Consider the following 15360-nt stretch of genomic DNA (forward strand, 5'->3'; position numbering starts at 1 on the left):
CTTTATAACGTTTATAAAAACAACTTGAATAACTAAGGCCTTGTCCTGGATTAATCTAAACCCTGTCCAAGAAAGTACTCAAATAAATGCAATGCTAAAGTCTGTAATTTACTTTTTTTTCTTCTTTTTTTCTATGAGTTCTGCTTATAACGTTGGTTAAGAAACTCAGGCTTTCAGTCAAAAATATAATGGAAGATTGGATTAACTGACAAATTGACCACTGATTATATAACCCATTTATTATTACTTGATTATAATATTCATAATGTTGTTATACATGTAACACATAACAGTACTATCATATAATCTATAATCTGACTGTCAGATAGATGGTGTCCTGTGATTTCAACACAGCAGGTCTGACTCTACACCTGTGTGTGTGTGTGTGTGTGTGTGTGTGTGTGTGTGTGTGTGTGTGTGTGTGTGTGTGTGTGTGTGTGTGTGTGTGTAATTGATGTGTGCGCAGTAGAGTCGAAGCAGGTTAATGGTGTGGTTGTGGAGATAATCTATGCATTCTCTCATTATGAGGTGATAAATCTTGTTGAGGTTCGTGCACACATCTTGTGCGATTATGATGATGATGGGCTGTAGTGATTTTAATAGTGAAGACAGTTTTGTAGAATTTGTGTATAGCCTTGAGAAAAGAGTGTAATGTTTTTTTTACCTTGCAAATTCATAAGGAAGTCTTTTTTGTCTTTTTCCATCTTAAAGGGATTTATCTTTGCGTAACCATCTGGCCATATGCGAGAAAGTCTGTGCTCTATTCATTCATGCTTTTATCGTCTGGATTGCAAGTGCGCATTGTAAAAAAAGAAAAAAATGTTTTTAAATAAACAAGCAGATTTTTAGTCCCTAATAAGATTGCGATTTACAACACCGAGGGGGGTTCAACACTAAAATGCTTGTTTAAGCTGTCCTAACCAAAAACAGCTTGTGCTGAAAGTATATCACTGCCATTGTTTTGTCTCAAGATGCACACTGGTAATGTATGTTTTTAAAAACTAATATAACTAAGGTCTAGTCCTGCATGGGAAACCATCTTTAAAAGTTCAAGAATTTAAGCACTAGTTAAAGGAAAACACCACCATTTTTCAATATTTTACTATGTCCTCACCTCAACTTAGATTATTTAATACATACCTATCTTTTTTCAATTCGTGCACTTAATTTTTGTACAGCGCTTCTTGAATATTTTAGCATTTAGCCTAGCACCATTCATTCCTATGGCTCCAAACAAAAGTTTTATTTTGTGCCACTATACTTACTCGTGTAACTACTCACGTAACAGTCTTTAAATAGGGAAAACATGAAACTGTTTGGTGGCTTCTTAATTCATCCCTGTTTGGATCCTAAGGAATGAATGGGGCTAGGCTAAATGCTAACACATTCACGACGCACTGTACAAAGATCAAGTGCACGCATTGAAAAAAGATAGATATGTATTAATTATTCTAAGCTGAGGTAAGAACATAGTAAAATATTGAAAAATGGTGGTGTTTTCCTTTAAGTTGAACATGTAATAAAAATAGATTGAGTTTATGTATTAAATTAAGTAGTTAAAATCCATCTGATCTCCGTCTGAACAGTAACAGCAGGCCTCCATCCATCATCTCCAGGATCTGAGTTACATTGATGTTTGTAACACAAACACTACAGTATGTACTGTAAGTGTTTCTTGCATTAATATATTCTGACTCACTTTAAATACATTTAGTCGTGAGTAGTACACTACGTGCCGTATACACACACTTGCGTTCGTTGGCTTAGTATGCGAGATCTCCTGACTGGATATCACGTTTAGGAAAAGAGAGAGCGGGGGGAGAAAGAGCGAAGGAAAAAAGAGAGAAACACAATTGCTTTTAGACAGCGAGTGCGAGAGACTATTGTATCTGTATCGATTGCTTTAGTGTCTCTCTATCTTACACGAACACCATGAAACAGAAACAGATGAGGTGAACTTTTAGACATGATCCTTAACCGCTTATGTTTGGAAAGATGTCCATACTTTTTGAAAAGTAGTATGCAGTATGTGTGCTCTGCACAGTATGCAAAATATCTGTGTGCATGGCTGACATCCGCTGAAGTATGCAGTATACAGCAGTGATGTAGTCTAATCCAAGTCAAGACCAACAACAAAGATCAAGTGTTTGGTCTGAGTCAAGATGTAAGATGAAACTGGATGTGGATTTCTTCTTGATTCAGACTAGGCACTCGATCTCTGGTCTTGGTCTCGACTCGGACTCGGGTTGGACTCGACTACGGGTTGGAATCGACTGCGACACTGGTATACAGTAAAAGCACGCTGTGTGTCGTATATGCCAAAAATAAACATCAGCTTTTATTTTTAAACATCTATAAACTATTATCAAGACATATTGAACTGAATGTTACTTTCTAAATTAAACTTTTAAGTTCATGTGACGCTGACATTGACATACTACACTTTTTTAAAAAGTTTATTAATGCATTCTATTTCATGTGCTATACATTTTTTTTAAAACATTTTATACTTTAATGCATACTATTTTGTTACTTATTTGATCAGAAGTATTAGTATTACGTGTGATTAGAAACATAAATAAATGGGATTGATGTTTAGAGTTTATTTTTTATAATAACATTTATGTAGCATGCTCTTGTCGCATATTGCAAACTATTATGCATACTACTTAGAAAAACTAGTACCATGATTTGGCATGCTGTTTTAAACATCTGCACTGAAAAAAATTATTTTTAAGAAAAAATATGTTTCTTGTTTTCTGTAAAAATATAAAAAAATTCTTAAATTAAGATGTATTTTCTTGATGAGCAAAACGACCCAAGAAAATATGTCTAGTTTTAGACCAAAAATATCAAATTTAAGTGATTTTGTGCATAAAACAAGCAAAAATATCTGCCAATGGGGTAAGCTAATTATTCTTGATTTTTTTTCTTGAATTTTTCTTGAATTTAGTGTTTAAGAAATATTTTCAAGATTTTTTTGCTTACCCTATTGGCAGATTTTTTTCCTTGTTTTATGCACAAATTCACTTAAATTTGATATTTTTGGTCTAAAAACTAGACTTATTTTCTTGGGTCGTTTTGCTCATCAAGAAAAAGCATCTTAATTTAAGAAATTTTTAGATATTTTTAGATAAAATACTAAGAATTTTTTCTTGAAAATAATTTTTTGCAGTGTGTACCTGGGATCTTTCGAGGTACTGTATGAATTCAAATGGTAAAGATTTGTATTTAAATATGATAAAAGTCCCGCCTTTGCAAACTTTTGTGTTTCTCCTGCACAAATCTGGCATTCATTTCACTTTACCATCAGGTCAGTCTGCACACATTTCAGATGGGTACAGAGTGTCTTGTTGGGGGTCTGGCCGGCCAATTTAAGCAGTAACCTCCCCTCCGATGTCCAGAAGAATTTCAGTGCTGCTCGAGTTTGAGGCGACTGGAGTGAAACGGTGTTTGTTTGTAGGTGTTTTGTGTGGTCTGTGAAACTAATGCACATATCCACAGGCACAGGTGCCCTCTCTATGGGTCCAGGTGGCAGACCATTCTGCTCTCAGGCTCTTTCTTAATGAATCCGTAATTGGTTTGAGTCACCTGCGGAGAGGAGAATAGCAGGGGTGATGGGTCAGGTTACACCGGGTTCTGCTAGAGTCTGACCTGGCCTTCGTTGTGCACAGTAGTTTAGGACAGATCAGTGTGATTTTACTGTAACACACACACACACACACACACACTGTGTATAAAGCTCTGACACACTATGTTGGGAATCATCACTCATTTTCTTTCGTTTTCAGATTATGAAAGCAAAATTGTATAATATAATTAGGGCTGTCAAACGATTAATTGTGATTATTCGCATACAAAATAAAAGTTTGCACTTGTATAATATATGTTTATGTATATATAAATACGTGTACACACATTCACATTTATATTTTATATTTGTTTATATATACATAATAATTACATACAGAACACACACATATTTTATACAAACACAAACTTTTATTTTGTATGCGATTAATCACGATTAATCGTTTGACAGCACTAAATATAATTCACCAGTTTTCAGTGAATATATGAAGAGTTTAGATTCAAACACAGCTAGATGCCACCTCAGTCAAAAAAAGATAATGATTGTAACCGAATGCTCTCCACATTTTTCAAAGTGTTCAAAGTATAAATACACCAAATATATGCCAATTTGCCTACAAGGTGAAAAAGATACATTCTTCAACAAAAAGTAATGCGCAACTTTTTTTAATGTGTATATAAATGTACCTTCCTTTATGTCTCTTTAAATTATTTACTGCAAAGATATAATATACAGGGATGCACCGATACCACTGTTTTGGAATATGAGTACGAGTACTTGCATCTCAGTACTTGCCGATACCGAGTACTTAATAAAAAACATGATTTAAATTTACAGGTAACAGCTTTAGTCATATAATTTAACAAAAAAATAAGGGACTAGTTTTCCAGTTTGTTGTAAACTCTGCTTCTTTGGACAACACAAGAGGCATTAACCCCTTACACGCCGCTCAAACATAGACATTTCTCAGACCGTGGTATCGATTCAGGTAACAGCTTTAGTCATATAATTAACAAAATAATAAGGGACTAGTTTTCCAGTTTGTTGTAAACTCTGCCTCTTTGGACAACACAAGAGGCATTAACCCCTTACACGCCGCTCAAACATAGACATTTCTCAGACTGTGGTATCGATTCCCGGTATCGGGGGACTTTTAATGAGTATGAGTACTTTAGAAAATGTGGTATCGAAGCCGATACCATTATCGGTATCGGTGCATCCCTAATAATATACATTTTAATTCTGGGTATTTATCAATACGTGCATCAAACATCCATCATTTGACTTTTAATGCAATTCTTCTGACTAATGCTGCGTACACACCAAATGCGAAGCATCGCATTCCTTGTTCTAGATTACTCATAAATTTTTCACTTAAGTTAATATTTTTAACTTGCATGAAGACGTGTTTGGGCCAAAACGTGTGTGTTTTCGCAGCATTCGCATTGCCCAATTTGCGTCAATCATATTGCCCTGTGTCTATTTGCATCTTCGCATTGACTTTGCTCACGCAAATTGTTGAATGCATGTTTTTGTGTGTATGCATTGCTCCATAAGAAGTTTTGGCAGTCAGATAAAATGTCAGGAATGAGTGGTTAATCATGGTTATCACTTTTGGTACATAGTGGTTTTAAAGAGGTCCTTCACAGTGATGCCATAGAAGAACCATTTTTGGTTCCCCAAAGAACTTTTCAGTCAGGTTCTTGATTACAAACATTTCTTTTTCACCTCCCCGTTGTCTGAAGAACATTATTTTTGGTCTAAAAAACTTTTGTGGCTCTGTGGATGTGAAAGGTTCTTTATGGAACAACAACCTGACAAAAAAAACCTTTTATAGGGATCTTTATTTACAGCTGAAATAGAAACCGCTGTAGTAAGTTTTGTGATTAGTGTTTGTGAAGGTGCTGTTGTGTGTGTATCGAGTTTATTAGACTCAAGTGATGATGCTAATGTTGTAAATTAACTTTTCTCTGGGTTCCTGTGCAGCTCTGTGGTCCAAACATACGGAGCAGATTTATTGATTTGAATGTGTTATTGTGTGTTGCACGGCCCTTAAGTGTGTCCTAGATTGATGACCTCATCTCTCTGCTGCAGGTGGTTGCATTGAGCCAGCGCAGTAAAGAGGCGGAGTCTGCATTCCTGGGAATATATAAACAGCTGATCGAGGCCCCAGGTGAGCAGCACACCTGTATGTGAAAACTACCTCTCTCTCCTCTCTATTCTCACATGCGAATGAACAAAACCAGCTATTGATTTCACATAACTCCAAAGAACATCATATATACAACAATGAAAAATAAACACATTTATTTGATTTTTGTAATAGCATGTAAAGATTTTTAAAGGGACACTCCACTATTTTTGAAAATATGCTCATTTTTCAGCTTCCCTAGAGTTAAATATTTGAGTCTTACAGTTTTGGAATCCATTCAGCTGATCTCCGGGTCTGGTGGTACCACTTTTAGCATAGCTTAGCATAATCCATTGAATCTGATTAGACCATTAGCATCTCGCTAAAAAATACCCAAAGAGTTTCAATATTTTTCTCATTTAAAACTTGACTCGTCTGTAGTTACATTGTTTACTAAGACCGACAGAAAATTAAAAGTTGTGATTTTCTAGCCAGATATGGCTAGGAACTAAACTCTTATTCTGGTGTAATAATCAAGGACTTTGCTGCCGTAACATGGCTGTAGGAGGCGCAATGATATTACGCAGCAACCGTAAAAAAATCGCAACTTTTGAATTTTTCGTCAGTCTTAGTACACGATGTAACTACAGAAAAGTCAAGTTTTAAATAGGAAAAATATCAAAACTCTTTGGTTATTTTTTAGGTGCGATGCTAATGGTCTAATCAGATTCAATGGATTGTGCTTAGCTATGCTAAAAGTGTTAGCGCCAGACCCGGAGATCAGCTGAATGGATTACAAAACAGTAAAAATCAAATTTTTAACTCTAGGGGAAAATTAGCATATTTTCAAAAAATTGAGTGCCCCTTTAAATAAACAAGAATTTCCTTTTTTTAATGTGATACATGTGTGAATAAAATAACCAGATAGTCCAGAGTTCTCAATGTGGGTCCATATTCGCTCAGGTTCTGTTTACTTCAGTGGGCCAATCAGAACTCAGCCAGAGGGTGACCGTGACACACACACACACACACACACACACACACACACACACACACACGCACACACACACACACAAACACATAGTTAAAGACTGAAAGAGTGGATTGATGGTGAAGTTTACAGCGGAGGAGAGATGATAAGACAGGAGAGTAAGGATGGGGTCTAGTTGATGGCACTATTGTGTACAGATTCATTGACTGGGTAACAGATGCTGATGTTAGATCAGCTGACTTTAAAGCTCTCCTTCATTCTCAATATATATTGGGCCAATTCCAAATGGTCTTTTTGTACTTGTGAAGGGCACTGCAGGGAAAGAGTTTTAGGTGCATTTTTACAGATGCATTTTTTGCTCTTTACAAAGGGCCTTTTTGCGTACAATGCTCATTTCAAGGAAGTCATTTTGGCGTTTATGATCACATAATCATAGTTGAAAAGCCCTCAATAATAATTTTGAAACATGAAGTTGGGTGAATTGCCCTAATGTGGGAAATTTTTTAATTTCAGACTTCCTATTTGATGATTGCTCCACCCTCATGAATCACTGGACTTTTAAGAGGTCATGTTATGTTTTTTTTGTGATGCCTTACTGTAGTTTCATTGGCATTATTGTATTTTTGTGGGACTTTTAAACCGTAGGTCTCCCACATTATGCTGTGTCCCACGTTAGGGCAATTTACCTTAATTTTATAAGTTAAATTTTATATATAGACCCTAAATTGTTTCTTGTACATGCTAACCCTACTGAAAAACTGGTCTTAGCTGGTTTACGCTGGTCCTCCCTGCCTTGCAAAGCTGGTTAGCCTGGTCAAACAGCCTGAATAGCTAAGACCAACTAAAAAAAATCACCCAAAACCCCTCTGAAACCAGCCTGCTACACCAGCTTAACCAGCTAAAACCACGCTGGAAGGCCAGTTAAAACCAGCCAATCAGCTTAACTTGGTTTTGGCTTGTCTTTGTCGTCTTTATTTTTGTTTTAAAGACTCTGTTCTTCTCTACCACAGTACTGCATGTTAACTTGAATATATATATATTACTACTGTGCCATGTGGTACAGGGGGTACAGGTCATGAATTCAACCTGAACAAAAAAAATATATGTAAAGCGTACAGTTTTTTAACTGTCTTCCCTACCGAAAAACCCAGCTAAGACCAGCATAAGCTGGTAGCTGGTTTAAGGTGGCAGTAGCTGGTTTAAGCTGGTCCTCCCAGCCTGGCAAAGCTGGTCAAGCTGGTGGGTCATGTGGTCTTCCAGCCTGACCAGCTAAGTCCAGCTAGGCCAGCTTGCTACACCAGCAATTCCAGCTAAAACCAAGCTGGGAGACCAGGTAAAACCAGCTCACCAAGCATTTTTCAGTAGGGAAGACCCTACTGTAACACGGGGCAGTATTTTTGTATATATATTCAATTTAACAGTACTGTGGTAGAGTCTTTAAAACAAAATAAGAAGACAAAGTCAAGCTAAAACCAAGTTAAAATGATTGTCTGGTTTTAGCTGGCCTTCCAGCCTGGTTTTAGCTGGTTAAGCTGGTGTAGCAGGGTGGTTTCATAGGGATGATTTTTTAGCTGGCCTTAGCTGTTTAGGCTGCTTGACCAGGCTAGAAGACCAGCCTAACCAGCTTTGCCAGGATGGAAGGACCAGCTTAAACCAGCTAAGACAAGCCAACCAGTTTAGCCAAGCTGGTCAGCTAAAAAATTTTAACCAGCTAAAAATATGCAGCAAGACCAGCTAAAACCAACAAACCAGCTTAGGCTGGTCTTAGCTGGACTTTTCAGTAGGGAGCCCTCGTAAATCTTTTATCTCACATTCAGAGAGTAAAAGTAAATCACAGGTAGGTGGAGTTTAAAGGCGGGGTGCGTGATTTTTGAAAAACAGTTTGGAAAAGGGAGTCGTGCCGACTACCAAAACACACTTGTAGCCAATCAGCAGTAAGGGGCGTGTCTACTAACCGTCTTTGTTGCCTTGGATGTGTATGTGTGGGGGGCGGGTCTATGAAAAGAAGGTCCAGATTCTATTGGGGTAGGGGCGTGTTTGTTAAGGTGATTTCAAATGTCAACATTGGCTTTCAGAGATCATGCACCCCACCTTTAACTTATACACAAAAAATCAAAGAGTTTTGGTTAAATGTGAGGTAAGGATGAGTTGTCAATGATTTTAATTCTAACTAAAATCATTAAATGTTTTTGCTTTCTACATGTAACGTGCAAACCATGCCATAACTCGAATCAGTGTCGCCCACCTGAGCACCAAAGCCACGCGTTCTTCAACACACACAAACTCGATAAAAATAACCATCACTAAAATGTTAGGATATTTGTTAAAGGTACAATTAATGTTTGGAGCTTTAACAATGAGCTTTGGTGCTCATGTGCTTTGTGTTATTTTGAACCCATCTCTGTTATTGCTGTCAATAAAAGTGTGGAACGACAGCGTTGATGCACTTTTTTCTTATGATTTATCTAAAATGGCCTAGCAAATAACGCAGCAGGTGAAATTCGGGTAACCTCGCCTTTAGCACCTGTCTGGTACAGTTCACACAAGGACATTTGTCATGGGTCACAGTACCTAAACGCGGCCCAAGGCCTAAAGCTGCGGCCTTGTGTGACGTGAACGTGACCCGGCGCTTCACCTTCCGACAACGAGAGCTACGCTTTCATCTGTATCGACCCCTGACAGACGCTGCCATCTGTGAGGAGGGGAGTCGGTTGTCTACAGAAACCTATTAATCTGTTTCTTCCCATGGCTTTGAGCAAGGTCACCCCCCTCCGCTCATGAGAAATGAACTGCTCCAGGTGCGATAAAGGACAGTAAACTGGCTCAGGTTATCCTCCGTGCGTGAACCGTTCAGCCAAAATAAGTCTGATTATACTATTATGGATGTGTGTAGTGTTAGATGACCTCGCACGCAATAGTTTATAATTTGAACACTTATCAGTAAAGTTAAATGAACAGTCTTAGTGTTTCCCATGTGTGTTGTATTAAATGGCTTCCTATTAGACATTAGAGTCTTGGGAGCGCTGTTGTAACACATTGATGGTTAAAACAAGAAACACGCTGTTCATCAGTTTATCTATTTTGTTCATTCCTGGAGGAGGCAAAGGGAAAACGCTGATGTCTTTCTTTTACCGTCTACATGCTAATCTCTCTCTGTGTGCGTCTTTCTGTCTATGTGGCTGATGTCGACAGAAACCCAGCGATCTGATGGCTCCCCGTTTCCATGCTTTAATGTTTTTCCTCTCTTTTCCTGTTTTGTCAGCAATTACTTAATCCCTGATCGTTCAGCTGCGTATAATTGCGGAAAAAACAACTGTAAAACAGATGCACGAGACGTAAAAATGTGTGCGTGGCAGCACGGCGCTGAAATCACACTGTTTTACTTTTGTAAGTTAAACACATTTTTTTGTCGGTTTCCACGAAAGGCAACTTTCTGTGATCGCGCGGTCGCTTCTTTATGCTGTACGATGCCGAACACCTCGCGGTTCGCAGGTTGCTCTTCTGGGAGGGTCTCGACGCACCTGATGTTGTTAACGGACCATCTGCTTCACGTTCCGAATCCGTATCCCTTTGTGACTGTGGAATATCTCCCCTGTAAATAAACAGCTCGTGGGTATGTTTTCAGCGCAGTCATATTCATACCCTGCGGTCATATGGATGCTTTCCATTTCTGCATCCACTTAGCTCGAGAAGTCAAAGTTAGACCCTCTAGAGAAGCACCTTTCCAGTACTGCGACCCCCCCTCCTCCTTACTTGTACAGAGAGAGAAAAAAAGAGAGAGAGAGAGATCCGGCCTGTCACTCAAAAGCATCTTTCTGTATCGGTCTCACCTGCGGAGGGCTGTTGCCAGGGGCGTAGCCGTAAGACAGTCGCTGCGGGTGCTCGCTCTACCTCTGCCTGTGTTTTTGTACCCATAATCCCCTCGTGCCCCCTCTCCTCTTCTCGTTCCCCCACCCCTGTCTCCTTCATTACCCCTGAGGCGGTGACTTGCTCTTTTCATGTCAGTCGAGAGTTTTGTATCTTGAGGAAATCGGTGAGTACAGACCAGATTGAAGGAGAGGACTTTAGTCAGATCTCTGATGGCTCTGTTTGCCATGTAAATGTGCCGTTTGCTCTTATGAAGGTTAGTGTTAGAGTGCTGGCTAGTGGTGACCGGTGGTTACTGCTTCAACTTTCGGCAGGTAAAAGTGGTCTGAAAATAAAACTCGCCCTGATATAACTTGCTTTTTATAATCATGCTTATCTATCAGTGCTTATTTACAGGGCAATGAAAGAGGATGATTTATATGGTCCATACATGACTATAGTTACACTTTTAAAAATAAATGTGCTTTATGTTTCCATAGAAGAACCATTTTAGGCTGAATGGTCTTTGAGGAACCAAAAATGGTTCTTCATTGGCATCGCTGTAAAGAACGTTTTAAGCACAAAAGTATGTTTTTAATATTGCTTTAGCAATTAATTCAGACGATGAGATTTAAATGTTTCTGATGGTTTCAGATGTGTGATCCTCATGGTTCTGTAAGAAGTGTTAGTTTGTAGTTTGACAAACTTTCGTAACTTACTAAAACACCCTAGTTTTACACCGCTGAAAGCAATGTATATACATACAGGTGTTCCTGTAGAGAAACAGGGTCCAAGTTCTTGTTGTTTACGGTTTTGAGGTCCTTTGGGAAAAAAGATGTTCAATGTCACATGTTTCATCGGTGGTTACACTCTGGGCGTTGTATTGTTAAGACTGTGTGTTTCTTTATGTGTGTGTGTGTGATCTCTATGGGCCGGCAGAGATTATGTACTGATGATTTGTAAGAGCAGTAATAAACAGTAAAGCCCAGGAGATGTTGGAGATGTTTAATAATGCATTATGTTCATAAAAGTGCTGCTTGGCCAATGGGTCCCTAAAGAGCAAACCCCCATAGGGAGAATACTGAAGTAAATGTGTGTGTGTGTGTGTGTGTGTGTGTGTGTGTGTGTGTGTGTGTGTGTGTGTGTGTGTGTGTGTGTGTGTGTGTGTGTGTGTGTGTGTGTGTTCATATATCACCTTTCTCTGTGTGCATGCTTTTTATGCAGAAGTCTATATTCTTTAATCTATATTCTGGTCTGTACTGTAGATAGGACTTGGGTTCCTCCATTGTAAGTCAATGGAGTTTAATGTAAACTTAAATCTGACCACAGATGTTGAATTCAAAGGATTTGTAGTTTGCCTATAACACTAATCATGCATAAGCAATACAAAGATATGCTTGCCTTAGAAAACACTGATCATGACTGGACACATCTTAAAGGCCGGGTATACCTTTTTCCGCATCCGGCTCGCACGCGTCCGCACAGCTTTCCAAGTATACTCACCACGGCTACCTGTGTTCAACACGTACACAAAACAAATGATTTCTTATTTAAATTATTACTCTACCAGGCACTGATTCGTACGGAGCCCCTAAGGGGACATGGAGCAAAAATTCAATAAAGTTTAGTTTTACATGCGCACGCAATATTTTAACGTGCGCACGCAATATTTTAACGTGCGCACGCAATATTTTAACGTGAGCACGCAATATTTTAACATGCGCACGCAATATTTTCACGTGCGCACGCAATAGTTTTACGTGCACACGTAATAGTTTCACGTGCACATGTGAAACTATCACTTGCGCACATGAAACTATCGCAATTTATTTCGTGTGCGCAACTGAATCTACTACCCAGTCTCACAAAGTTTTGTGCTATAGTCACGCATTTTTTTGATTCTTTTTTCGTGCTATTATCACGAAATTTCGTGTTTTTTTGTGATCGTATAACGAATTCCTGTTTTCGTGTGATTATCACGTATTGGTTACTCAACTGCTTTTTCCTATTTTTAAACCATTGTCGCTTTGGTTTAGGGTTAGATTTGGTGCTTGCATTAGAATGTCACTTTATATATTGGTTTATACTATTTTTTCTGATTTATTTTTTTATATGTCGCCTGGCGTTAGGGTTAGAGTTGGGTTTGGTTAGGGATGTCATTTTATGTAAATCTAACCCTAAACCGAAGCGACAATGGTAAGAAAATAGGACAAAACAGTTGAGTAACCAATACGTGATAATCACACGAAAACAGGAATTCGTTATACGATCACGAAAAAACACGAAATTTCGTGATAATAGCACGAAAAAGAATCAAAAAAATACGTGACTATATAACGAAATTTCGTGAGACTGGGCTGGAATCTATCACGTGTGCACTGAAACTTTTGCTTTCACGTACCCACGTGAAACTATCGCGTGAGCTCGCGAAAGTTTCACGTGAGCACAGGAAACTAAACTTTAAAAAAATTCTGCACATGAAGGTTTCATGTGAGACCAAACTTTAGATTTTTTTACTCCAATGTCACCTTAGGTAGATTGGCGACATTTACACTACATAAAAAAAAAATGAAAAAAATAGTGGATCCACCATTGCAAACAAAGTTTAGAACAAATAACAAGAAAACAAAGAACAGCAATCCAACATTATGGTGACAAAAAATGCTTCACAGCTTTCTGTTCTCGGAAGAAGTGAAAATAAAAGAAGAAAAGAGGATGGTGTGAGTCCAAACGCTGTCTATAGACTATTGCCTTTGTGTAATTGTTTGTAGTGTAGTGTCCGGTCTCAACATTTTCATGTGCTGTCGTATGCGGGCTGTCCACGAGGTCTCAAATTTTGGGCAGCATGCGGACGTCTCTAGTATACTTTGGCTTTTTCAGACGCTTCAAGGGATAGTTCACACAAAAATGTAAATTACACCATGATTTACTCACCCTAAAGCCATTTTCGATGTATATGATCATCTTTTTTCAGACTTACACAATTGCAGTTATATTAGAAAATGCCATGGCTGTTCCGAAGTTTATAATGGTAGTAAATGGTGCTTTAGATTTGATGCCCAAAAAATCCATCCATCCTTTACAGAAGTAACCCACACGGCTCCAGTGGGTTAATAAAAGCCTTCTAAAGGCAATCGATGCGATTTTGTAAGAAAAAAAATCAATATTTAAAACTTTACAAATGAAGGCTTCAAATCAAAAGCACCATTTACTACCATTATAAAGCTTGGAACAGCCAGTACATTTTCCGTATAAAAGCTTTTACTTTTCTGAGCAGCTGTTGTCAGTGTTATTTTTGGTAGATGTGTGAACTTGTTCTCCCAAATTCACACACATGTAAAGTGACCACATTGATCTTAAACTGTCCATTGAAATTGCTTAGTGTTATATCCTTCAGCCGCTTATATATGTATTCTCAAATGCATATTCTGTATTGAATTGAGTCATATTGAGTCATAACACCGACCTTTGTTCATAACAACACCAAAGTCCATATGAAAGCGATATTCACCTGTTACCAGCATCTTCCCCCAGCGGCTTTCATAGTATTTTCGAGTTAAAGAGAAACACTTGGCCTCTCTCACCCGAGCGTCAGCTTTCCTCTTGTTTGTATTCATCCTCTTTCATTGCGATCGCTCGTCTGCAGTGAAGCCGAGGCTCAGCGCCGCGTTCAGACACTTCACCGCTGAATCTTATTGATGTTTGTCAGACTGTGTCCTTCACGACGGCGCTAAAACAAAAAAGGCTTTGAGAGGAAAGTTTGCTCTCTCTCTCTCTCTTTGCTCCTCGTTCTCTCGCTTTCATCAAGGCTTCCACAGAAGCAGTTACTGTTACTGTCGAACATCGAGGGCAAATTCAGAGAAATGTTGAATGTATATATAAAATAATAAAATCTAAAGATTTTTGGTTTGAATATTGCTGTTCGCAGAACACTTAAGATCCGGTGATATTTTTAATTGCTTTTGCAGAGTTTTGAGATATGTCAATGATGAAATCACATGGTAATGCACGTTACAATGAAATATTGTTTTGATTGAATGATTGACACATTCATTATCATTCTTTGATGGAGAGATGTTTGCTTCATGGTAAATACGTGATGCACTAGTTTTATCTACAGATGACAACTTTCAACATCCACTTGATACGCTCGAAAAAACATGCAGTTGTAGTTTTGGAGTGCGTAGTGGAGAGATGCAGAGGAAAAAAAACCCTTGAAGCTGAGCCTTGTAAATTAATTTGTTCGTGTTGTACGATGGGCGCACAGCTGCTCTCATTAGCATGCACACAACAAATAATTATAGCGCAGCTTTTTTTGCAGTCTTTGCTGGGCTAATGGGCTTGCTGGGTTAATTATGTCAGAGCGTAATTACAGAGGGCCCAGAGAGACGGCGTGCCGCTCCCCGCTGCGCCCGCGCTGCCTAATGATGGTGTAACGCTGACAGGGCCAAGACAGACCGCCCTGACACACCTGCTCGTGTTGGCACGCCGAGACGCCCCGGCGACGCTGCCGTAACTTAACCGCTGCCCCTCTGAAGTCTCCGACGCTCTGCACTCTTTAGAGAGAAATCGATGGTGCTCGCGGGATAGGGTTGGGTCGTCGCATGAGAGTAAAGTTGAGGGATGTTGCATCATGCGCGAGGAGTTTTGCGTCTCCTTTTATTAGGTACGGGGGAATGCAGACCTCCAGGAAATCTTAATTAAGGTAAAGCAAAGACAAATAGCAGTTATACTGTGGAACGAAAGCGCAGAGGAGCAAAGCGCAGTCGTTTCTGCCGCGGACCAGATGCTAAAATCAAC

The 15360-nt window shown here is 38.9% G+C and overlaps 1 protein-coding gene across 4 annotated transcripts in view; it reads left to right on the plus strand.

Annotated features, from left to right (window-relative positions):
• Positions 1 to 15360, plus strand: part of cux2b (cut-like homeobox 2b) — a 194298-nt gene that overhangs the window by 146455 nt on the left and 32483 nt on the right. For 3 of the 4 annotated variants that reach the window (XM_065248261.2, XM_065248259.2, XM_065248258.2), the window contains one exon: positions 5687 to 5765. The exons of the other annotated variant lie outside the window; for it this stretch is intronic. In XM_065248261.2, the coding sequence (XP_065104333.1) occupies positions 5687 to 5765 (79 nt within the window). The remainder of the gene's footprint in view (positions 1 to 5686; positions 5766 to 15360) is intronic. 4 annotated transcript variants of the gene reach the window in all.

This window comes from Paramisgurnus dabryanus, chromosome 11 (genome assembly GCF_030506205.2).
Source record: "Paramisgurnus dabryanus chromosome 11, PD_genome_1.1, whole genome shotgun sequence".
Classification (NCBI taxonomy): Eukaryota; Metazoa; Chordata; class Actinopteri; order Cypriniformes; family Cobitidae; genus Paramisgurnus; species Paramisgurnus dabryanus.